Source organism: Eublepharis macularius, chromosome 5, assembly GCF_028583425.1.
Source record: "Eublepharis macularius isolate TG4126 chromosome 5, MPM_Emac_v1.0, whole genome shotgun sequence".
Taxonomy (NCBI): Eukaryota; Metazoa; Chordata; class Lepidosauria; order Squamata; family Eublepharidae; genus Eublepharis; species Eublepharis macularius.
Genome location: NC_072794.1, coordinates 3,480,826 through 3,505,037, shown reverse-complemented (window position 1 = coordinate 3,505,037; position 24,212 = coordinate 3,480,826). Strand labels below are relative to the sequence as shown.

The 24,212-nt window shown below is 49.0% G+C and overlaps 1 protein-coding gene across 3 annotated transcripts; it reads left to right on the top strand.

The window, feature by feature from the left end:
* The first annotated feature begins 169 nt into the window (after window positions 1–169).
* Window positions 170–21,443, top strand: PGPEP1 (pyroglutamyl-peptidase I). 3 transcript variants are annotated; one of them, XM_054980985.1, is made up of 5 exons: window positions 170–278; window positions 4,345–4,397; window positions 15,088–15,204; window positions 16,356–16,588; window positions 17,699–21,443. In XM_054980985.1, the coding sequence occupies exons 1-5, from the start codon at window positions 245–247 to the stop codon at window positions 17,889–17,891; spliced, it is 630 nt and encodes a 209-aa protein (XP_054836960.1). In that variant the 5' UTR covers window positions 170–244; the 3' UTR covers window positions 17,892–21,443. The 3 variants fall into 3 exon arrangements, with proteins under 3 accessions (XP_054836960.1, XP_054836962.1, XP_054836961.1); XM_054980987.1 differs by lacking the exon at window positions 170–278 and adding an exon at window positions 2,884–3,057 and having other exon boundaries at window positions 15,088–15,208; window positions 17,699–21,442; XM_054980986.1 differs by lacking the exon at window positions 170–278 and adding an exon at window positions 2,886–3,057 and having other exon boundaries at window positions 17,699–21,442.
* The last annotated feature ends 2,769 nt before the right edge of the window (window positions 21,444–24,212 follow it).

Here is a 24,212-nt window from a genome sequence, read left to right as displayed (position 1 = left end):
AACTCCTGGGGATCGGCGGGCTTTCCTTTCCGGAGCCATGGGGCGGAGGGGGGCGGGGAGTGCAACGTCGCTCTGGGTCTGCAAGGCGCTCTCTGTGGTCGCGCAGCCGCCGTCCCCCTCTGGTGGGCGGGGCGGCCGAGTCACGTGGCGGCGGGTGGGCGGGGCCGCGTACCCTGAGGGGGCGGCGCGGCGCCCCGAGAGCGGCTCAGTCGCCTCCAGCGGGTCCGGCGGGAGCCAGGCGGCCATGGAGAAGCCCCGGCGGCCCGTGGTGGTGACGGGTAAGGGCGGGCGGGGTCGGCCTCTCTGCCCCTCCCCGGGGCCTCCTCCCCGCCCTCGGGCGGCCCCGCCGCTTCTCGCTGCGGCCGCCGCCCGACCGACAGCCGCGGGAGGGAGCCGCACCCGTCCGCCGCGCCCCGCCCGGCCCCAGAGTTCCCCGACTGCCGCTCGCAGCGCCCCGGGCGTGCCCTCCTCTTCCCCGGGAGAGTCCGCCGCCCGGTCCCCCTCCTGGAAGGATCGGCGCCGCCCGCGCCCCGCCCGCCGCTTCCCCTTCTAATCCCCCTCCCCACACACACACACACCCCGTTTCCCGGGCGCGGACGGGCTGCAGCCGCCCCTCCGTCCGTCCCTCGCTCGCCTGCCGCGCCCCCGGCTGTTCCTTTCCGTGCTTGGGTTTCGCCTTCAGCCCCGCGGCGCCTGCCTGGGGTGGGGGGGGGGGGGAGCTGAGCGGCCTCCCCGAAAGCCCGGCTGGCCGCTTGTGGCCGCCCCTGAACGCCCTCGGCCCTTGCCAAGCGCCGGCTCTCTTCCCTGCGTGGGCTGCCTTGTTCGCCCGGGATTGCAGGGCTGGATCTGGACCTCGGTCGTGCGGGGCGAGGGGGCAGGCCTGGCCCAGCCCGGTGTGCTGCTTCCCGTGTGCTGCAGAAGTCCGGTGTCGGCCGGGACACGGGGCTGGTGTCGCAGGCACGTTGCGTGTCTTTCCCCCCCTCCGTGTACCAGATTCCCAAGATCGCGATCCTCTTCACGCCGCGTCCTGGTGGCTGTTCAGTCCTGCGACTGTTGTCTGGAATGGCAAATTGAGCCTGGGAGAAGGAACAGAAGCTGAAGGGACTGGTTATTTATTTGTTTCCTTGATTTATAGTCTGCCTTTCTTGCTGAGACTCGAGATGGATTACAGGATATAAATCAGAGCAGCCAGACATCATAGGACAACCAATGAGCCGTGCTGGTTGGAGCACCACATTGGGTTCATGAGTGGGGGGCAGATGGTGAGAATAGCTTCTTGGGTGCAGGTTGGGAGCAGGAATTCAGAAGCGAGGCTGGCCTAGGGCTGGCAGCTGCAGCTGTGGCAGTGGGCAGGTATGTTCTTAGTCTCTTGAGCACAGACCTGGTATAAGTTCCATTACCCACACAGGTGTGAAGTGTCTGGACCTGGTGTGGAGCCTGGAAGGGGAAGATTGACAGGCTTGGAAGTGCTGCCTCAGTGAGGTGGTGGTGTTCTTGCGCGCTTGTGGAGGATGGCTTTGCCAATGCACTCTGTCCACTTGTTAAGCTCATTGGTATACTTGTCAGAATAATTTGGGTTTTTTTTCCTTATTAACAGGAGTTCTTTTTTCATGAAGGTTGTTAGCAGGAGTTACAGATGCATAACCCACAGTTTGCATGTAGGGCAGCTGGGAGCAGCTGGCTTTCTGCTAATTAGCCTTGGGGGCCTCTGGTGTGAGGGCCTGGGGAGCTCCAGAAACCCTCCCAGATTCTTATCTGATGGCATCACCTCTGGAAATCCTTTTCTGTGTTGTGCAAGAAAGAATGGAGGCAGAAAGGAGTCCTGGGAAAGGATGTGGGTGTCCGATTGTTTTCTGTCTCAGATGGCTGAGCTGTAGAGTGGGCACCTGTAGCATTTCTGCGGCAGAAGTCTTGGTTGGGATATTGCTGGCTTTGGCTGCTGAGCTATTAGAGGTGAGGCAAAAGATAGAAAATGTTCAAAGGGCTTCATGGCAAGGAGGCAAAGCAGCTATTTTTGCAAATAGCTCAAGCTTATAAAGGGCCATTTGCTTTGGGCAAGTTAGAATATCCTGCCTGAGGAAATCTGAGTTTTAGTCCACAAGGAACTGTTGGGAACAGAGTGGCTGTCAAAAGCAGTTTGCAGGCTCATAACTTGTGCAGTTTTGAGCACCCACAAAGTAGTCTACTTAATCCTGCGTGCATTGATAGGGCAGCAGTAAACCAGCCTCTGATGACTAAAGATAGCTTCTAAGTAGATAGGCAGGAATTTTTTTAAAAAACTAGAAGAAAGTTGATGGTTTTCTATCATTTGGGGCAAATGTTTGCCAGACAGTGACTAGCAGAGGTATGGTAGGTTTGTAACGATTCTCTTATAGGGCAAGTTGAACCATTTTGAGGTCCACTGTCCCTTTATCTGTCCAGCACATCTTTAGGCCACCCTTCCTCAAAAACTTGGAGTGGTGTAGGTTGTTCTCTATCCATTTTACCCTCACAACAACTACACCACGTGTTCTCTCTTTGTGGCTATTAGGGTATCAGTTTTTGCGTGTTGATGAAAAAAGTCATCAAAGTACCTTAAGTTTTGGGAAGATATTTGCCAGGTCTTGCGTGGGATTTCAGTTGAACTGTAAACTCCCTCCGTTATACCGAGATGCACAAAACACATCTGCGTCACAGATCAGGGGTTGCGGTGAGAACTGGCATTCAGATGTCATGCCTGTCCATGAGTTGCATGACCTGAAAGTATCAACCCAGAGGAGGACTGTGGACAGCTTCCTGTGGTTTGCCACACATTAGCTCTTCTCTGCACCCCACCTACTTGATTTGCATTCCACGCTGTAGGTCCCAATTGCAAAAAAGCCACGCAGTCCTTGGCCAGAGCTTCCTCGGATGTGAAGTTGGAAGGGGTGCCCTGCTTTCTGACTGTGCCAAGAGGACCCTTGTTTCCAAGGGACCCCTTGAGAAATGGGGTAGGAAGAGAGCAAACTTTTGTCAAGTTTCTGCTGCGCCCTCTCCCTGATGCTTGCTGTGGGAAGGACAGTCTAGCTCTGAAGCCCTGTAAGTGTTGAGGTAGCAGAAACTGCGCTTCTATTTTTCTTTGCATGTTCTATATTTTTTCACTTCTTAGATTTCCCCATTAGCTTATTTGTATGTGCATAGAATAAAACCTCTTTTTCAGTTTGTTCTGTAACTCCAGATTATTCTCTCTCCTGAACCTGTTGCTGATGCATGCTCTACTTCTTCAGGGAAGGACTGGGGGAGTGGCAGTCTTTGCCACTCCAGACTATGCTCAGGAGGAGAAGTCTTAGAGCAGTCTGTGTGTGTGTGTGTGTGTGTGTGTGTGTGTGTGTGTGTGTGTGTATGGCAGATTGTGCTGCAGGGCATCTAGTTACATCTATAAAGTCTCAGATTTGCACTGCAAGTTCAAAGAACAGGTAACTAACACCCAGAGCTGCCTGATCTCTAGACTGCGTACAACGGCTGAGAGATTCTTATTCAGTAATGGTAATTACAGCTTACTGGTTAACAGAGTTATTCATTAGAGGCTGGGAGCTCAGATGCAAGCAGTTATTGACAGGACTCTGTTGCAACCTTTGTGTCTTAGCTGTATTCTTTCGTAATTCTGCTTTGTCCAAGGAAATGTTTGACTCAGTCTCCTGTGGTTCAGAGGAAAGGCTTTGGACCAGGCAGTTCATTGGGCTTGCATCCTTACTGAGCCATGAAGTTCACTGGGTGGAGTTCATCCTGTTATTTTCTCTTAATCTAGTTGACCTCCTAGAGAGGTTGTCATGAGGATAAGGCAAGGGTAACTGTGCCTCTTCTGGCAAGCCAGTCCACAGAATGATGCCCTTGCCAATGATGCCACTGTTTCCCTTTGGACTAGCAAGCTAGAGGGTGCCATCAGCAAAGGCTGCCAAGAGGATCTAAGTTGGTAGGGCAGTTTTTCAGGTAGGAAGGTTGGTCAGGAAGAACCAGAGCCTTGTGTTGTTGAGCTTGGAAGCAAATTGGCAACCTCTATAATTTCACAGTCAGAGGGATGTGTGTGTCTCCCCCAAGGCAGCCAACAGGCTGTGTTTTTGACCAGCTAAAGCTTCCCGATTGTCTGGAAAAGTGGCCTTACCCAGAGCATGTCGCAGCGGTTCGAGGATCATGGGGCTGCTTCCTACCACCCTCCTGTGCTAGGAGTGGAGGCATCCCCGTACTCTCAAGTTGGGGTTCGGAGGTGGAGAGAGGAGTGTGGGCTTGATGAAGGGGTCAGGCTTCTTGCGCTTGTCATTGGCCGTTTCCCCAGTTCTGACAGCTTTGACTACTTGCCTTCTCAACCACGTCTTTCTGTCATTCTAGGATTTGGGCCGTTCGGAGAGCATTCTGTGAACGCCAGCTGGATAGCTGTTCAGGTAACTGACAAACATTTGAGAGCTTTGCACAACAATACCTTGCATGCTCCTTCCTGACCGTTTCACTCGGACTTTCTGATGCTGCCTTGCCACACCCTCCCCACCCTAGACCAAAGTCTATCCCTCTAGTTACCCCACCAAAAGTTAATCAGTAATGTTCTAATCCAGGGTTTGTAACTCGCCTGGCTGCCTCTAGCAGGGATTTAGAATACCCAAAGGGGCTTAGCAGCAAAGCTGTGCAAAAGTGGGTTCTTGTTTTGGACCACTTGGAGTGCAATCCTCGGGATTGGGGGCCTTTCGCTATAGATGCAGGCAGAAGGCCCCTTGTGGCTCCACAGCCACCGGAAGCATAGCTGGGTGGGTTATGCTGGGCTCAGCAGGACTGTGAGGGGCAGTGGCTGTCCCATGCATAGAGTGCCTGCTTTGTGTACAGAAGTCTTCAGTTAGAAGACTCCCTGGAAGCAGCTGCTGGGAAGGACTTCCTTCTTTTACAACATTTTTTATTTTTCAACAATTTTTTGATTTAACAAATTTATCAACAGTAAACAAAAGTAAACAAGTTTTAACAGTACAGGTAAATTGGTAAAACAAAAACAGAGAGAGAGAGAGAGAGAGAGAGAGATTTGAAGTGCCTACATGTAGCCTACAATAAAACGTACATGTTTGGAGAACCAAAAGTTTCACACTATTAAGGTTACAATAAGAAAGGGTCTATTGGATATTTTTTGCTGGGACCAATGTCTTCTGTAATCAAATGATCTAGTACTGGAAGCCAGTCTTCCCAAAAGTCTGATTGTATCATTGGCGATTCAGAACAACAGATTTGATATGTTACCTTCTCCATGTAATACTGGTCCCAAACTTTGTTAAACCACAGGGGTAGTGTAGGGGGTCTAGGGTCCTTCCACCTCAAAGCGATGGCTGTTTTAGCTGCAGCTAAAAGCATAGCCACCCTTTTCCTTATAATAGTGGGTATATCATAGCTTGACCATAAGTTAAGTAAAATTGTTTCAGGTTTAAAAGGAACTATAATACCCAACATTTGTTTGATAACAGTTGTTACATCGGACCAAAATTTGCTTATCAAAGGACATGTCCACCAACAGTGAATAAAGGACCCCACCTCACCACATCCTTTCCAACATTTGGGCGATATTATTTTATTGGCATAGTTAAGCTTCTGAGGAGTGATATACCAACGTGTCAAAAGTTTTTGAGATTGTGACTTTACAGAAATTAAATTAGTCTTAAATATCGGGGAGTTCCAAATGCTTGACCACTGTGCCTCAGAAAATTTAATACCGCAGTATGTTTCCCAAGCCAGTTGGTATGAATAAGGCTTGCTTTTTGGGGCTTTCAACATTATTTTGTAAATCTTTGATAGAAGACCCTTACTTCCACTGCCACCTGATTTCAGTATTTCTTCAAATTCAGTTATCTCACGCTTTAGGGAGCTTTGTATCTTAGGAGCAGCTACAAGGTGTTGAACCTGCAGGTATTGGAGCCAAGAAATCTTGGCTTGCAACCGTGCTTCAATCAGTTGTTTAGATAAGAGCTGCCCTCTTGAGGTTATATCGACAAACGTCGTAAGCTGTTTAGATTTCCATTCTGCAAAGGAGTCTTTACTGAGGGCAGGTATAAACCACTTTTGGAAGGACTTCCTTCTGCATGAGACCCTAGACAGGCACTGCCAGGTGGTGCAGGCAAGACGAGGGACCAAAGGGCTGTCTTGTGACCAAAGGGCTATCTCAGCTGCATGTCGCCCTCTGATTTTTCCCAGCAACTGCATTGGTACAGTTGCCAGGTCCCCTCAGTAGCTGGTGGGAGACTTACCGTGCTGGGAGAGGGCACCATCAATGTCTCAGTGCCGCTTGAAATGTGCTAACTTCACACACACACCCCATGCCCAGATGTGAAGTAGTTGGCACTGGGGATACTCTGGTATTTCTCAAAAACTATGGTTTTGCCATGGAGTCTTCAAGAAATGCCAGTGCATCCCAGTTTAAGCCAGAAGTAATGCCAGTACAATCCCCCCACCCCGTTTCTTAGTCAAACATTTATTTCATCAAAGTAAATTGCTGAGAAATCGCCTCCTGTAAGTGGGCACCTGGCAAACCTCTGCGTTGGGTACATCTTTTGCATTAGGGGTGCAAATGGTGACAGTTGCTTATCCAGCAGAGCGAAGGGTTTCCCAGACAACCCGAGAAGGGCGAAAGTGAGCTCTGCGGCATGACAGCAGCGGTGAAGGGGAATCCCCTGAGCTAGCAGCTTCTGCAGAGGCTGCCCTCCTTGAATGGGGAAGTGATGGGATGCCTGAGAAGCAGCTCAGTAAGGGCCCCCTTCTCCCCAGCCCTGGGAGGTCATGTCGGAGCTCCGCTCCTCTCCATGCCCTGGTCACTATATCACCTGCCAGAGTCCTGCTGGGTGGCATCAAAACACCGGGACTGACGTTCTGTCCTTTGGTGCCCCTTGGGGGCTTGCTTACAGGTTACGTCGTGTGTTGGAAATGCTGCCTGGTCTCCGTTGTGATGCTTACAAGGTGTGCTGGGCTTTTGCTGTCCAGCTGGTGCCAGGTCTTGCCCCGGAGGGGGTTCTGCCCTTTATCTCCTTCAGTCAACCATTGTGGAGACCAGCTGAAAGCTTTCCCTATATATGTTGATTTTATCTATGTTTAAACAATTATGTTTTTAAAAATCTTTGACCCAAATTAACTTATGGAACCCATGGCCACAAAGTGTGGTGACGGCTTGGGTGTCCTGAAGAGGAGGTTAGCCAGATTCGTGGAGGGTGCGAGGTCCATCATTGGCTGAGAGCCCTGGTGGCTGAACGGAGCCTCAGAAGGCAGCCTCCCGCTGCATACTAGCTGTTGTGTCCGGATCCAGGGAAGGTTGTTGCCTTCATGCCCTGCTTGTGGGCTTCTGAGGGGCAAGCCATAACTGGAAACAGGGCCAGCTGGACCTTGGGGCTCTTCTGACGTGTTCGATGTCTGCTTGGCCTCTGAACCATTTTCCTGCCTCCATGTTTTCATTGTTCATTCTTCTAAATGTTGGGGCCTAACTGTGAGACTCATTTTGTGCTGGCTGCAGATGCCGTAGGGCTTGCTTCAGACCCCTTTCTTCCTCCCCACACCCTTCCTCAGAGGAAAACAAGTATGGCATTTGTGTGCGTGCTGGCATACAGGGAGAGTGTGAAATTCTGTGCAGTGTGGTTTGCACCCAGTGAAGCTTAGTTCTGTGATCTGCGTACATCATTCAGCTTAAAGAACCCTGTAGTCCTGCCACTCTGGAAGCCTTATGCACCACTCCCCTGCCTTCTGTGATTGCATGATGTGTTGTCCACACGCTTGACAGCCGGAAGGACTAGAAACTTGCTCTCGATTTTTCTCCTTTTTTTTAAAAAAAAAGCCAAAACTCAGGTTTTCAAGGAATTATTCTGTGGTCAGTTCTGCATCCTGTAAGAACTCGGATAGGCACACAGCCCTGGCCTTAGGAAGTCTTTGCCAGTTCAGCTGATCTGAGCAAGCAAGGGAGCATATCGCCTCTTCCTTCTCTTTCTAGCCAGGAGATCTGCAAAGTCAGGAGACTTTGCAAAAACTTCCAGTGCTGTAATCCCATGCTGTAATCAACTGTATCTAGTGAGTAGCAGCTAGCCAGGTGTCTCATGGTGGGGCTGTATGAGAGAAGGGCAGTCTCTCCCTCCCTCTATTTTTGCAACATGCAGCTGTGCTTCATGGGCTTGGGGTAGATCAGAGCTCTGGGCGAGGTAATCCCGGCTACCTGCAGGAGCCAGAAAGTGAGACCCGTCTGTTTGATTAATTAAACGCACTGCCTTCCCATCGAGAGTGCTTTGCCAGCAGGAAATGCAGATATACACCCTTTTTATATTGAAATTGGCAGATGGGATCCGTTCCCTGTATCAGACGGATTTGCTGATGTTCTTGAAGTGTGCAGATCCTTTGAACTGCTCCTTAGTCATCTCTTTTTCTTCTTCTACACCAGCTAACTCCTGTTTTGGCATTTCAGTTGTGCTGTGTTTTTTGTTCACAATCCTAAGAAACCTTGGGAACAAGGTGACAATATCTTGCTTTGTTTTGAAAGAAAATCTTGGTGTGAGTTGACTTAAGTGCAGTTTTTGTGACCCTGTGTCAGGTTTATAAAAAAGCTCAGAAGAAAAGAGCCTGGATTTTGGCTGCTGCACACGTTGTCTTGTGACCAAGGTCACTCTAAAAGAGGCGTAGGTAAACACGGGGTGTTTCTTCTAAGTTGGTACCTGCTACCTGTAATTTTGGAAATTGGAAATAAGTATTTTTTTTAGAAGAAATCTGCTCCTGTTTGAACTGACCAGTCTAGTAAATGCTTCACTTTGGGCATCTCTGCTTCCAAGGGAAAAGAATTTGTAGCTAGTTCTCCTGTATACAGCGTCATCTTAGTCCAGAGTTCCCCTAAGCAGCGTCCATCAGGGATTTACTTTCCCCCTTAACTTTACCCAAGCCTCAAGAGGCCCAGACAAAAAGGAACAGCATGCCTTTGAACACGTGCAACTGAAGCATTGTGCCTGCCTCAGACAGGACTTCATGGAGCTGAGTGGATACAAAGCCCTGTGTCTGAGTTTCTGAGTCCCAGACAGTGTGATCTGCATCTTAATAGACAAAAAATCAATTAAACAATCTCAGCAAATCCTCCTTAGCTTGAGGGGGGCTCAAGCGAACTCTGGGTTTATTACCTCTCCAGCAGTCTCTTGCAGCCGCTGCCCTGGGAGGAGGGGGAAAGGTCCTCTTTGCCCTGCCCCTCCTTCTTTTTGAACACCTTTGAGGTAGAATGATGGATTTGGATGGAAGAGCTTCAGCTCTGTAGCCAAACGGGCAGAAGAATGGTTAGAAAGCAGAGCTCATCTCTTCGGGATGTGGAAAGGGAGTTTCAGGCCTGAGGGGGGCATATTGTTCTCTTGAGTTCATGAAATCAGTCAGCATTGGCAGACCTGTTGTGCTTCTCTTCAAAAGGCAGGGGCGTTGTTTTTCCCTTTTGCAGTTGAATTTCACACCTGCAGTTTCTTAGCACTTTTTTTTTTGTGCACTGAAGAGTTTAATGGTAGTCTTCTTTGTGCCGGCATATTCTGTTGGGCTGTTCTCCCAGCTCTGTTCCTGCTTCTTCCCTCCTTGCAGGTTGCTTGAGGCCCAAGTGTGCCCTCCAGACTGTGAAGTTAATTGGCTCCTGCACCCATTCCGCACACACGCACGCACGCACACACACACACACCCTTGTGTTTTTCTGCCTGAGCGGGAGCGAGGTCAGAGTGTGTTCTGACATTCGTGTGGACAATTGCTGTCAGGGCGTCTAGACAGCCCAGATAAGGATATTAGAAGCTCACAAAGGAGCCCATTGTTGAGGGGTCAGGGAATCGGTCAAACCCTGTTCCTTTTTCTATGTTTGTCAGGTATACAGGATGGCTGACAAGTTGTCTGGTTGCCAGAGGACTCTTTCCCGTGCCTAATTAAAGATGAGCCTTGAGCTTGGTGTAAAAACCTTGTGAGGCACAGATTTATAAAATTGTGTGTGTGTGAGGCAGGCAGGTAGCCTAGCAGGGCCTCTTCAGAAATGATTTCTGGCTTAAGCTTCTGCACAGCCGTGCACAATTCCCTTTTCTTTTTTTTCAGTCACTCATCCTAATTTAATATGCTTGATTGCTTTTCAGAAAGTAACAAAAAATCATTTAAATACACTCTGGTCGACTATTCATGACTTTAAAAAATGGTGTGGTCCTAAGGACAGAAGAAGAGGAACGAAACCATAGCAAAGAACAGCTGCCAGCATCACAGCTAACAAGAGCAGTGCACAAATGAAAACAATGAAAAGCAATCAGACCAGAATCAGAAAAGGAAAAAAAGGGGGTCTAACCTGGCACCACTATATATTACACATTTGCTGACCTAACTCACAAAAGTTGTATGCTGAAACAAGCTTGTCTTGATGAAGGAGGCTGTTAGATGTGGCATCAGGCTTGTGTTTGGGGGGTAGTGTTCCTTCAGGAGCTTAAGAGAATAGGCTTAGCGGGTGACGGATTTCCCCTCCCAGGGCAGGGAAGGGGGGTGGGGTCCACTGGAGATCTGAACGGTGAGGAAGGGAGTTTGCAAGCCAGAGGTGATGCTTGTGTCTCAGAGCCAAGCTACAGGTGACGAATGACGCCTGAAAGGCAAGTGAACAGACTCGCGTGTATTCCTTCCTGTTCATTTGTGCTCCACTTGATCACTGTAGTGTCATTCATCACTTGTAGCTTGGCTCTCAGTCAAACCGCCCTGGGTTGAGTTAAGGCGCCACTCTTATTTGGGGTAGCAGCCTGGGAAGTGGGGCGGGGGGGGGAGGCAGGGAGCAGGCAGCTGTCTCGTGGCTCTCTTACTTCTCTGGAGATGAACTAGAGCTTGGAAGGGGAGCTCTGTCCCAGATAATGATCTGCTGTTGCATCTTATCTGTGGTGCAAGTGTTGGAATGCCTAGAAAATTCTTCCACAGTACTAGACAGAATGATGCAGGATCTTCCAGCCCCAGTTGGGAAAGGAGCATAGATTGGGGGCTGGGGCCAGCTTCCTCAAAATTTCAGCTTCCATTTTAAAAAAAATGGCTTCTAGGATATGCTTGAAAATATGAGCAGTAGGATCTCAGGAGTGAAGGTACAGGTCCCGCCTGTTCCGAGGTTAGGGCTTCAGAGCCTTCTCTGCCTCTTGCCTCCTTAGCATAACTAGGAAACCAAATTGTGCAAAACAGTTGCATAGCTGTTACCTGCTGTGGTGCTTGCTTATCCCAGCCAAGTCCCCTCCATCAGGGCAGGATGGGGCCCTTTCCAGAGCAGTTTTGGCCGCCTCCTTCCCTGCTCTGCTCCCTTCCCCACTTCCCACCCTGGTTTTTATTTACAGAACCGGGGCTTGGAAGGCTCAGGGATATTGTGGTTTCCTAGCTACCCCCAAAGTGGCCGCAGAACAACAACAACAACATTCGATTTATATACCGCCCTTCAGGACAACTTAATGCCCAGTCAGAGTGGTTTACAAAGTTTGCCATTATTATCCTCACAACAAAACACCCTGTGGGGTGGGTGGGTCAGAGAGAGCTCTGAGAGAGGAGTGGGGAATCAAACCCAGTTCTCCAGATTAGATTCCCATGCCCTTAACCGCTACACCAAACTGACTCTCAAAGATCTGAGAATGTAGTCTTGCAACTCTGTGTGTGTGTGCGCGTGGGTGCATAAAGAGGTTGAGGTTAAAATTAAAACTCTCCAAAATAACAGAGACAACATATCTAGCTTTGAGAAATGAATGCTCATCGAGCTCTTGCAAGACTACAAATGATTCCGCACACGTTGGATAATGCACTTTCAATGCACTTTATCAATCGTTTGAGGTGGATTTTTTGTTCCACACACAAAAAAATCCATTCCAAATGATCTATAAAGAGGATTGGAAGTGCATTATCCAACGTGTGCGGAATCACTCTACATTCTCAGATCTCAGTGGCCATTTTGGGGCATAGCAAAGAAACCACTCACCCACAATTCCAGATTTTTTGGAAACCTGGGGCTTGTCTCAAGTTCGTAGAGAAATCCTCCTGGCCTGCCTGCTCCCAGCTCCATTGTCTATAGCCTGGTTCAGAATTAGATACAGGATGGTGCATCCCTCCAGTGTCCATACATAAACCACCCCCATCCTAGTCTCATCAGTTGGAGCCCCCCCCCCAATTCTCTATCTTGCCACTTTGAAAAGCAGTGTGGCGGAGCAGCTAGTGTGCGGGGCTAGGAGTGGAAGGCCCTGGTTTCAGCGTCTCGATCTGCCACGAAGCTCATGGCCCGTGCTCCTTCAGCTGGAGCAAATTATGGGTGGGTGGGGAGTGGGATTATGTACACCATCTGGAGCTCTTGTGAGGTACCGTGAGAAGAAAATGTAACCGACTGGTGGATCCTTCAAATCCAGAGGCAGCTGACTTCTGAAAATCTGTTTTGGCTACCTGAGAAAGGTTTTGATCTGCCAAGAACTTGTGCCCTGTTGCTGTGGATTGGTTTTAACCAAATGATTGGTTTTAACAAGACTTCGCTCTGGAGGTACCTCACTGATTGACTTCTTATTGCCCCCTAAATAATCAGCAGTTTTTCACCCTGTGTGTGGGGAGTCCTTTGGAGGGGGTCACAGATTCTTTTGCAGTGGGCACAGTGGGTTTCTGTTGCAGTCACTGAGGAACGGAGTTTGTAGAAGGCAGAAGTTTTCTGCAAAATGCTCACTGAACGCATCCGGCCTGTTCAGTCTGGTTCCTGTGTTCACTGGCTTCATTCTCCACTGAAAACACCTGGTTTCAACTTGATACCTTCTTTAAAAAGCGAGAGAATCCCACGTGCCACATTTTTCTCTGCTCCCAGGTGAACCGTGCCTTCCCTGTCGGGAAGCTCAGGGGCCAGGCAGCTGCTGTTTGTATCCAGGCCTGAGGAAGGGGGTGGGGATGCCTCCTCCCTCCCACCTGCATTTCCCCCCTCTTGAAATGTATTTTCCTTCCTGCTCTCCTCTTAAGTTTCCTTCTTCCTAATACCTTAAAGTGCAGGCAAAGCACTCTTCGGAGGGCGAGAAAGGAGCTTTTGCGTTCTTGAAATGCAAGCAAGCAAGAAAAAACTTTTTAAACCCCCCCCCCCGGAGTGAGTGCTGACTCAGCAGCTCTATTTGTGGGGCGCCCTCAGCTGCCAGAGCGGAGGAAACAGGAGTGTCCCCAGAGGCCAGGGCCATCTGCTGAGACGGAGGGCTAGGCTTCCTTGCCAGGCTGCTCTCTCTGTCCTGTCTGGAAGAGTGTTGCCCTTGGGTGACAGCAGCAGGTGCTGGAGGCAGGAGACCTCCGGGCGTGTCAGCAGGAGAAGGCTGGGGTGTGGGTCAAGGCTTTCTTCACATTCTTCGTGATACTTTCACCCTCCTCCTCTCAGGCTTGAGGCAGCTTGCGGTGATAACTGCAGCCATACAACTCCAGAGAAATCGTTGGATGCCTCTGGGAAGCCCCCAAGCAGGGCGCTTTCCAGGGTTCACTGCTTCTGACCATGGAGGTTTCATTTAGCCAAATGAAACAAAAAGTCTGGAACGAAACCACTAATAAATAAACTAAACCATGTTTATTTCAACACGTGCTTTTGGGAATCGGAGGAGGAAAATTATACTGAGAAATCTGGTGTGGATTAGGGTGGGGAGGAGCCAAGGTTTGGTGTGAAGCACCCGGTGAGTTTTTCAAATGTGAATCTCCAGGAAAGGGGCGAAGGGAGGGGTTGCTGTAGAAAGGTCAGGTATGGATCTTGTCATAAATCCACAGAACTGGTTACGTAGTGTGGTAGTGAAGAGCTGTCTTTAGGCCCCCCCCCCTGTATGCCCTCCAGGATTGTTTTGGAGGCAGTTTTGGGCGTTCCTTTTAGTGGGGTTGACATTGCATTGCTGGCGGTACCTTCTGAGGATGACTTCAGTGTGGCCCAGCAGCCATTTCTCGTGCTCCTCTTCTCTGTGAATTTTGTAATCTCCTTTTGGAGCTATCCAAGCGAATGGCTGTCACAGCATCTTGTGGTAGAAAGTTCCAAAGTTTCCATGATTCTGTGTCATGTGAAAGACTCCTGTGCCTCGTGCCCATCACTTTCATGGGGGGGGGGGCGAGTTCTGATGTTCTGCTTAAAAGGAAAAGTTCTCTTCCCTCGACTTCCTTCATCCTGTACATCATCCTTTGAGCCCCGTCAGGGTCCTCCTGTCGCAGTCTTTTTCGAAAGGGAGCCCAAAGCATTTCCAGGACAAGCTGCAGGTGGGGGAGGGGAGAGGTAGTAAATCTCTCAAATTTCTGTGGACTTGGGGAGGAGGGAGAGTCAGTCTCCCCCCAGCCCTCGCGGTTTGCCAAGTGAGGCAAACCTTTGTTAATTTCTGGGCCTGGGGCTCTGCTGTCTTCTTTGCATTCAGACAGGCAAGCAAGCACAAGGGCCTGCAGCATTTCCACATGTAATGCAAACCACACCTCGGCACCAGCAAAGCCTCGCCTGCCCCCTGGAGCAAAGTGTGTGCGCGCGCGCGTGTTTCCCTCTCTTGAGTCCTAACCATTCATGGCCTGGATAGGCAACTTTTAAAACTCCCAAGGGCTACAAAACATCCTGAATGTTGCTAGGAAAACAAAGTTGTTTGGACTTTGCTTGTGGTATCAAAATTTAAGATCCTTCTGCAACCGAAGGGAAGCCAGTTCTTCACGCAGGCATGACGGGAGATTCTGGATTTATGCAGCAAGCCTGAAAATGGGGCTGATTTTGCACCACCCAGCCCCTCTGAGGTTTCAGCAACTTTGTGGAGGGTCAAGGGCAGCCGCAAATGGGCCTGAGGCTCCTCTGCCCAAGCTGGACATGGGCTTGGAAGCAAGACAGCTGGTGTGTGTGTGTGTGTATGTGCGTGCATATGCGCGCGTGTGAAACAGCTGGAGTGTTTGGTCTGGGATCTGGGAGGCTGGAATTCAAATCCCTGGCAAGGCCTTGGGATGGTCATGCTCTCCCAGCCCAAGCTACCTTGCAAAGTTGTTGTGAGGATAAAATGGTGCAGGGAGCACCACGATACCACTCTGAGCTCCTTTGAGGGAACATGCTTTGAAAATGTACTAGGGAGAGTGTTTTGTTTGACCGCTGTGGTTCTTTCTCTCATTTCCACCTGGACTTCTTAGGAACTGGAGAAACTGGGCCTACGGGATGATGTGGACCTCTTTGTGTATGAAATCCCTGTCGAGTACCAAGCGGTGCAGAGGCTCATTCCTGCCCTGTGGAAGAAACACAGTCCCCAAGTGAGTGAGTAAAAGCCAGCAACGGACGTAGCAACTGGACGTGATGCTCTCCATGGACACATGAAGGGCCTCTGAGAAGATGTGAGGGGGGATTTGGCACCAGCTGGAAAAGCTAGACTGGTAACCCAGGCTGTGTGTATTCTTCCTTGTAAGAACAGAAATACCTGTGTCTTAGCAGTCAAAAATGTGGGTTGAGATGAACAGACTTTGAAGCTTTTATGCCACTTGAGAAATAACTGGAAAGAGCTGCTCACCCATGACAATTCAGCTTTTTCTCTGACAAGGGGGATCTGTAAAAAGCTTGTCCCCTTCATTGCTTCTAGGCTAATATTGTTAATAGAGTTCTACATGTGAGGCCAAGCTTGTGCGTACACACTCGTGTGTGTGCATTCCCTGTATTTTGTCTTTGTGATTCGCCATGGTTCTCCTAAGAGCAGCTATTAGAAGGTCTTTCCCTCTTTCTGCTTCTGTAGTCCCACTGGGTCTTGAGATCCTACTGTAAGGCATTAAGATTCCTGCTAAGTTGACCATATCGAAGGTCTGTCAGTCCAGGACAATGTATAATGAACTGGTGGAACTCATTGTTACAGGATGAAATGATGGAAGCTAGCTTTGAGAGAGGGTTGGAAAAATTGGAGGGGGAAGAGGAGAGAGCGCTCAGTGGCTGAATGGCAGCTCCATTTTTTTCCAGAGGCAGTGGTAACTCTGAAAGCTAGTTGCTGAGTGGGGCAGCAATAGGGCTTCTTTGAGGCATCCTGCTTGTGCCTGTTGGAAACTGAGCGAGATGGCAGTGCCATGGTCTGATCCAGCAGGGCTGATTCACTCCAGCACTCTGTTCCCAGCAGCAGGGCCATATAACCCTGCTTGTGATGCTTCTTTACAGTTCTTTGCTTCTTCCCTGCCCCTGACATCACTTTTGCATTTTGTTTTTGGATGGAAAAAATCAGAATACCGTGATGTATGTGAGTACATTCTGTGTTTGCCTGGAGAAATGATTTTGAAGACTGGCCTGATGTCCATGCCCGCTGGGTCCCAACACCACTGGAAAGGTCTGGCTTCCTTTTCCAGACTCCAGCTGTTGGCATTTCTGGAAGGGTTGGAAGCTGTGCAGCAGAGCCATTCTTACTCTGGGCCCATCACCTTTTTTGCAGTTGGTGGTTCACGTTGGCTTGTCTGGCATGGCCACAACAGTGACACTGGAAAAATGTGGTCACAACGTGGGCTACCGGGGCTTGGACAACTGCCGCTTCTGCCCAGGCTCACACTGTTGTGTGGAAGGAGGCCCTGAATGCATCGACTCGGTTATAGACATGGACCAGGTGTGCAAGAGGGTCTCCGATCTGGACTTGGATGTTCTCGTGACGATATCCAAGGATGCTGGCAGGTACAGGGGCTTGGGGTGCCCTCGGACAAAGGATGGAGCAAGAACCAGCCCGTCTTAGCTTTGGCCAGATTTCCGTTCTGCTTTTCAGCAAAATATATCCATACTAACAATTTAAAATTTAAAACCGCTTAATTGTTTTCAAAAATTCTAGCAATTAATAATCACACAATAACAAATTTAGCTAAACAGGACAGGGAACGTTGGACTTGAATATTTAAAAATCCTCCCCTCTCCGAAGATTATCTTTGCTAGCCTTTTGAAGAAGAGAGAGGGCCAGAGAAAGGGCCTCCCTTCTCCAGGGAGTATGTCTGAATAGTGTGGGGCCTTCTGTTTAAAAAAGCCCCCCTCCTAGTTGGAAGTAGTACTCAGGGGAGGGCATTGGAAGCTCCCTGCCGAGCTCAGCCCTAGGATGGCAGAGAAAACCAGTATGGTGCTGTAGTTAGAGAGTCAGAATAGGACCGAGCAGAGCTGGGTCTCACTCCTCCCCCTGGCCATGAAGCTGAATGTTCTTGGGCTCATCTACCTCACAGGGTTGTTGCGAAGACAAAATGAGAGAAGGGGGAGCAATGGGTGGCGACTTGAGTTGGGATAAGACAGAAGGTCGGACAGCGTGGCATAGCTCTTGAGCGGGGTCATAGTTGGGGGGAAAGAGCGTCTCTGGATTGAGAGGGCTGGTTCCCGGATAGCCTTTGGCCCCTGAAGATCCCTTGTCCTGGAAGTGTCCCTGGGATGTGAGCAGCAGTGCCCTTAGGCCTTGTTTTGGTTTAGGATGAGTTATTCCAGGTCTGGTTCTCAGTTGAATGAGCTTTCAGATCTGTGCTGATGCGGGACTGGATCCTGCAGATCCGTGTCACTGCGTTGGAAGAAGAAAAGACCCCTGTCACCAGAAGCGTGCCCCTCTTAGCAGAATGCATCCCTGGGACCAGATCTAGACCGTGGTGTCACAGTTGGAAGTGAAAAGGGAAGGAATTTGTGTGCAGGTGGGGAGGAAGAGGCGGGAGTAGGCGGGTCAGGAAGTGGCGATGCGAGGCCAAGGGCGGGCCCTGTTTGTGCTTCATTACTGACAGGCTGACTTCATGTTGTCTTCTCTGACGTGTTGTTCTCTGGCAGGTACCTTTGTGACTTCACATACTACACTTCCTTGTATCAGAGCCATGGCCGATCGGCGTTTGTTCACGTGCCTCCACTGGGGAAGCCGTACACGGCAGAGCAGCTTGGCCGGGCTCTCCAAGCCATCATTGAAGAGATGCTCAATGTCTTGGAACACTCGGAGAGCGACATTAACTGCCACAACGAGCATTGAACCTGGGCCAGAGATCCCCCCCCCCTTTTTCCTTCACTATTGCACTTCCAAAACTTCCCACCATCCTTGCAGAATCCTGGGGAGAAAAAGCAGCAGGCCTGGAAATAACTGCAGGGAGACCTGAAAACGCAGCCTGCTTGTCCTGCTTTGGGAACAGCCCCAACCACCTCTTAATTTCCCTTCGTTTTCAAGACAGTCAAGTCTTGACAACTTCCTGGTGTTGCCAGGCAAGCCAGCCAGCCGACTTGGGTTCCTGTGGAGGATGCCTGGTGAATCAAGGGGACAGACATGTCTGGACGAGGGTTTCTCCCCCAGAACATCCAAGAAGACACAAGTTGGCCCCTGTAACGGCTCCCTGCAATTTTGTGTCTGCTACTTCTGCACAACTGTGTCGCTCAAAGCAGCAGGGGCCAGTGGTCTGCCTGAGAATGGTCCATGGAGGCAGAAAGCACTGCTTCTTGAGAATAAATTAAAGCCCCGTGAAGGGGATTGACGCTTTCGTGGGGTAACTTTCTTCCAATCCTCAAATGGCTCCACTGGTAACATTTATCAGAGGGCTCTCCTGTTCTGGATGAACGTTTCGTGATGAAAGGAGTAGAGGGAGGGCAGCCCCTCCCTCCCTTTGTCCATCTGAACATCTGAATGGGTTTTTAAAAAAAATCTCCTTTGAATACTGCCTTTTGTGTACTTTGTAACCACATACCTCTATGTGCAGGAACGCACTGCTTCTGGCCTTTTTGTGAGACTTGTGCTCACACCAGAGGGGTGGTGGTGTACTTCAGCACCTCCCTGCCTGGCCCCCCTCCTAGTGCCTCATACCCCTTATACCTTAGAAAGTCACATGGTACTCACATTTTTTGTAGACTTTTTCTGCTCTGCTGGGAAGCTGAGGACATGGTTACAAGCCAAAATGGTGTCAGCCGCTTGCTGGTGATCCCTTCTGCATGCGGTGGGCAGACACGTCTTTGTTTTCTTGCACCCCTGCCTGGTGACCATTATAGAGAAGGGTGCTGCTCACCAGTTCTATGGAAAGTAAACTGCACTTTTTAGCTAAGCTTGTGGGGAAAGGGAAGGGAGAGGTGTCCTGCCGGAAGATTAGAGGTTTGTTTCCATTGGTGCTGTGCAAACTTCGCTCTAAATGGTGCAGCGACTGAATTGGGCTACAGCAAGATCAGACAGTGGAATCAAGTAACTCGAGCATGCCCGTTTAAAATGGGTGGTCTCTGCCAATAACAAACATCTTTGCTGAAAATGAAGAGAGATCTGTTGAATGAAAACTCTTGGAGCATGCTCTTCCTTTAAAAGAAATGTCTGTTGCTATTTTAATATTTTTTCTTTTAATGATTATGCTTTCTTCTGCTCTTATTAGTAACTCTCATTAAGCTGCTTTGTGTTAACTTGCTTAACCCTTTGGAAGTTTCGTTGCCCAGGTGGCTCTCTGGGCCCATGAACTCTGCTTTTGAGTTGGCTTTTAGCTCCACCACCAGGCTGTTGTGGGCCTCCAGATTCCAAGTAGTTCTCAAAAGGATGGCTGCAAACTTTTTACTGTTCTGTTTTTGTAATTTATTATATTTAATATTTTTGTCCATATTTTGGCAATGTCTGCACTTGTTTCTCTCACATTGTTCTGGGTTATTGGCGACAGTTTGCAGTTTGTTTCCAGTTTTGCAAGCAGGTTGGGCCGTTATGTGACACATCCCAAAGACTTGTGTGAGCTTCTGTTGGAGGGCTGCTTTAACAAAAAGTTTCCACAGGACAGCATCTTTTGAACTCTAATGATGGGTTCTTCAAAAACGTGGCTGTGAACTGGCGCAAGTTGGTGAGGGACAAATGCGTTGATTTTGAGGAAAGAAAATAACGTGTGTTCTGATGACCTTCCTATCATCACCAGTCCTCGTGTCCTTATTTTTCACCAAGGAGGGGAACTGAAGGGCACGAGGAAAGTCAGGATAGGAACCCTCTCAACAGAGCTGCTGCATCATAGTAGTCGGGCTGCAAGTCGGCACTCTGCTGGTTCGACACCCACGACTGCCATGAGCTCAGCAGGTGGCTTTGTGTAAGCCTCTCAGCCCAGCTCCCCAGCTGAATTGTGGGGATAACAATACACTGACTTTGTTTAACACTCTGAGTGGGCACTGAGCAGTCTAGAATAACAGTATATAAGTGCAGTTATTATTATCAGTTATTAATTAATCCACCAGCAGGCCTACCTCCTTGGGGTGGGCAAAGTGCAGGATGATGATCTGCCTCATTAGAAACTCCGTAAATGTGCTGAGACCTCAGAAATGTTTTAACACTTAAAGATGTGTAAATATGGATTGGTGCAATGCAGAAGCCCGGGAGGTTTAAGAGGCAATTCAGATCTGCATTCCTGAGCTTTGCCATTTTAAAAACCAAGGCAGCTCTTGAACAATTTGCCCTGCCCTTACTGGATAGCAAAACATGGCCAGTCCTCTTGTGCCCTGTGATTTTCACAGTGAGGCCTGCTTGATGGAGGTGTACTTACTTTCTGGCATGGCACGAGCCCCTTTGGACTTGCTGGTGCCTGGATTGGAACGGTGGTGCAAAGATTCGAAATCCAACCAGTTGAGAACCACTAAAGCGTTCCGGATCAGGGTCTGGGTGACCCAGGTTCGAGTGCACACTCTGCTCTCTGAGAATTCTTGGACCACTCACCACCTTCTGGCCTAAACTACCTCACAGGGTTATTGTTGTGAGGATAAAACAGATGGGGGAGAATGCTGTCCACAAGCTGCTTGTGGCCCTTGTTGAGAAGAACAGCAGGGTACAAATACTTAAATAATCACCATACAGACCAATTGTAGTAGTTACATAACCCTGGCCGAGCTGTTGGATGATGGTCAAACAAACACTAATTGGGGGGGGGGGATCTACGCTCCCTGCGGTCTGCTTGCTACCAAGCTGCCCCTTATTGAATCGGGATGGGTCAGTTGTCAAATCTCTCTCTCTCCTCTGGAGGCGGCATTCAGCTGCTGGGGCAGGGAGGGAATGACACCCCAGTCTTGCTAGCGCCGACCCTTCTCTGGTCTGCTCCTTGAACTTGTCAATAAATCCTCAGTTGAAATTATTTCAGAAATAAACTTCTTTCTATAGCAAAGCCCTCCGATTGCTTTGAGAGTTAACAGCAGTGGATGAATGAAGGAACTGTCAAGGCTCTCCTTCCTACTAACTTGTTTCAGAGATTTTTTTTTTTTTTTGCTTTGCTTAAATGATTTTTGCATCTTCTCGGGAACTTACGTCAAAACCTTGTGTGATTCCTTTTCTTTATTTTGTTAGCTAGAAAATATAATTTATTCTGTAATCTTCTGATCTTTGCAAAAAACATTAATTTAGGGGACAGCCGTTTCTGAAACAGCTGATGTCTTAAGTAGGAAGCACTTGTATAATTTTTTAAAGTTGCATTAAACTGAATTTATTCTGTTATAAATTAAAAGGTTTTTTTTCCAAAGAGTGTTGTGCCTGGTTAGCCTTTCCAGGGCAGAGAGGTGACCCCCCCCCCCTTCAGCTGTTTTGCTGCCCATAAAGAAGGACCTAGCACTTTGGAGACACCCCCAAGGAGACCTCTGAGTCACCCCGCAGCCCTTGCCCTTGAACCTTGAGGAGGAGGAAGCCATTGACATCAGAATTCTGGCACCAATGGGGAGGTTGGCTTCTGACCTGCTTTCTCTTTTAAAACCCAAGCAAATTTACAAAAAGATTGATTTTGAGGAAAGAAAATACGTATGTTCCGATGACTTTCCTATCATCACCGTAAATGGCTTTTAAAAGCCAAGCAAAGTCTTTTGAGAGCGGCGCCGTCAGACAGTCCCGTTGGGTATGAGGTGAACAGAACGAACCTACCTGGGGGCAACTGGTTGAAATGAGGCCTTTTGCTTGGAGCTGAGAATGCCACACTCAACAACAGGCAGGGGAAGCGTCAACTAGTTTCTGGATATATTTGTGTAACTTTGCTCCACCGCTGATGGTGGCCCACAGGGTTTTCTGATGGGAGCATGAGCTGGGTTTTCGCCATCTTGGTAACCGCTGGAAAAGAGACTAGCCCTCTCATACCCAACGGATCGATCAGTGGCCTACACCACATCCATGTTGGTCAACGTTATTTTCTCCCTAGTCCTCTTCATTTCCAGTTTTGTCCAGAATATTGCATTCTGTGGCTTCGGTGTGCTTTTTGTGCCTCCCACGCCTTGTTTTTATTTGTTAAACATTATATTTCTTTTTTTAAAGCCAGTACCACAGGAGGGCTGCATAAAGTTGGAGAAGATTGTCCTTCCTTCTTGAGGACACAGCAGATCCAGAAAATACAGAATGGGTAAATAACAAGTGTTGGCTTCTCTGTGTCTGTGTGTGTGTGTGTGTGTGTGTCTGTGTGTGTGTGTGTGTCTTGTTCCTAAAGGTGCCCATTTTGGAGTGTGGCAATTTCTTCCATTTTCAGTTTAGGGGTGTCCACTCCTTCCACAGATCACATCAGATCATTGGTCTAGCTGAGAGGGGTGAGGCTGAGGTCGTAGGGCAGACAAAACATGGGACCTTCCTTGGGCGTGCAGTTCTCGGTTCTGTCCTGAAAGAGATTTTTTAAAAGTTAAAATAAACCTCATACAAAATAGAAGTAAAAATATGGCAGCAACAGTGGCAGGTCTACACAAACCTCCATAAAAGGTTTCCAAGTATCTAAAAATAAGTCCATGTATAATGGACCAGGGCTTTTTTTCAGCCGGAATACGGTGGAACATGACTCCTCTTACATGGCCAGTGGCCCCGCCCCCTGATCTCCAGACAGAGGGGAGTTTAGATTGCCCTCCAAGCTGCTGGCGCAGAGGGCAATCTAAACTCTTGTCTGGAAATCGGGGCGAGGCCACCGGCTATGTGACCATTTTCGCCGCGGGCAATTTAAGCTTTAAAAAACTCCCCTTTGTTCCAGCTGACCCAAAGTAACATCATTGTGCGGTGCTGAGTTCCACCACCTCTTTCCCCAGAAAAAAGCCCTGATAATTACCATATGTTTAAATGTTGGGAAGAGTGTAAAGTCATTTGCCCATTGAATTACAGGAGGAGGACATTTTTCTCTCCAGTGCTGTAAAATGAGTCTTGACTATAGTAAGGGCATGGAGGGTTTATTTTCATTTACAAGTATATATGCCTCCTCAAAAATGAATATTTTAATACAAAATTAATATGAGCAATAACTTACAAAAAGATTAATAACGACACACACAAAGCATATGCCTGGTAAGTTACGGTGCCAATAATTAAATGCTATATTTAGTCCTTAAATAGTACTGTGGTGTCCTATGCAGTCTAAAAAAATTTTGCGGAGTAAGTTGCCGTTTAAGATCGATAGAGACAACAAATACAGGGTTTATTAATAACAAGCCCATTGTGGGGAAAAATACAATGGGCTCTAGAAAGGGGAGAGAGGGCAAGCTGGCATTGCCTCTTCCTCTGTGACTGATCCTAGCTGGGTGAAAGGGGGGCAGGCGTTGCCACCTACTCCATGCTTGATCCCAGCTGGGTGATGGCGGGTAGGCAGGCGTTGCTCTCTGCTCCTGATCCAAACTGGGTGACGGCAGGGCGGGCATTTCCCCCTGCTCCGCACCTGATCCCAGCTAGGTGAAGGATGGGAACAGGCATTGCCACCTGCTCCACTTCTGATCCAAGCTGGGTGAAGGCGGGGGATGGGCATTGCCACCTGCTCTGCACCTGATCCCAGGTGGGTGATGGGGGACTGGCATAGCCACCTGCTCTGCTTCTCATCCCAGCTGGGTGAAGGCAGGGGGTGAACAGTGCCACCTGCTCCATGCCTGATCTCAGCCTAGGCTTCCCGCCATGGCGTGCTCTCTGGAAGGGCGGGCAGCCTTGCCCGGTTTTCCCTCCACAGCAGCGCCCTCTGGTGGCGTATGAGGGTAGGAAGTGAGTTGTCTGGAATATATGTAGCCTTTCATACAATAGGATAACTGTGACTTATATACCACTCTTCTAGACAGAGTAGTGCCCTACTCAGAACAGTAAACAAAGCCAGTGTTACCATCCCGATAATACAGCTGGGGAGCTGAGGCTGAGAGGAGTGGCTTACCCAAGGCCACCTACTGAGCTCATGGCAGTAGAGAGTTTCGAACCAGCAGAATGGTTCATAGCCCAACCACTTAACCACTCTGCTACAGCACCTTCCATTGCTTTGGCAAAATTGTCCAATTTAAGTCCATTCCTGAGACCTCGCTTATCATATTTGTTAACTGATATCAAATACTGTAGGCTTTGTTTTTTGCATTGATTCAATAAGTGTTTCCAGAAGTGGGGGGACTG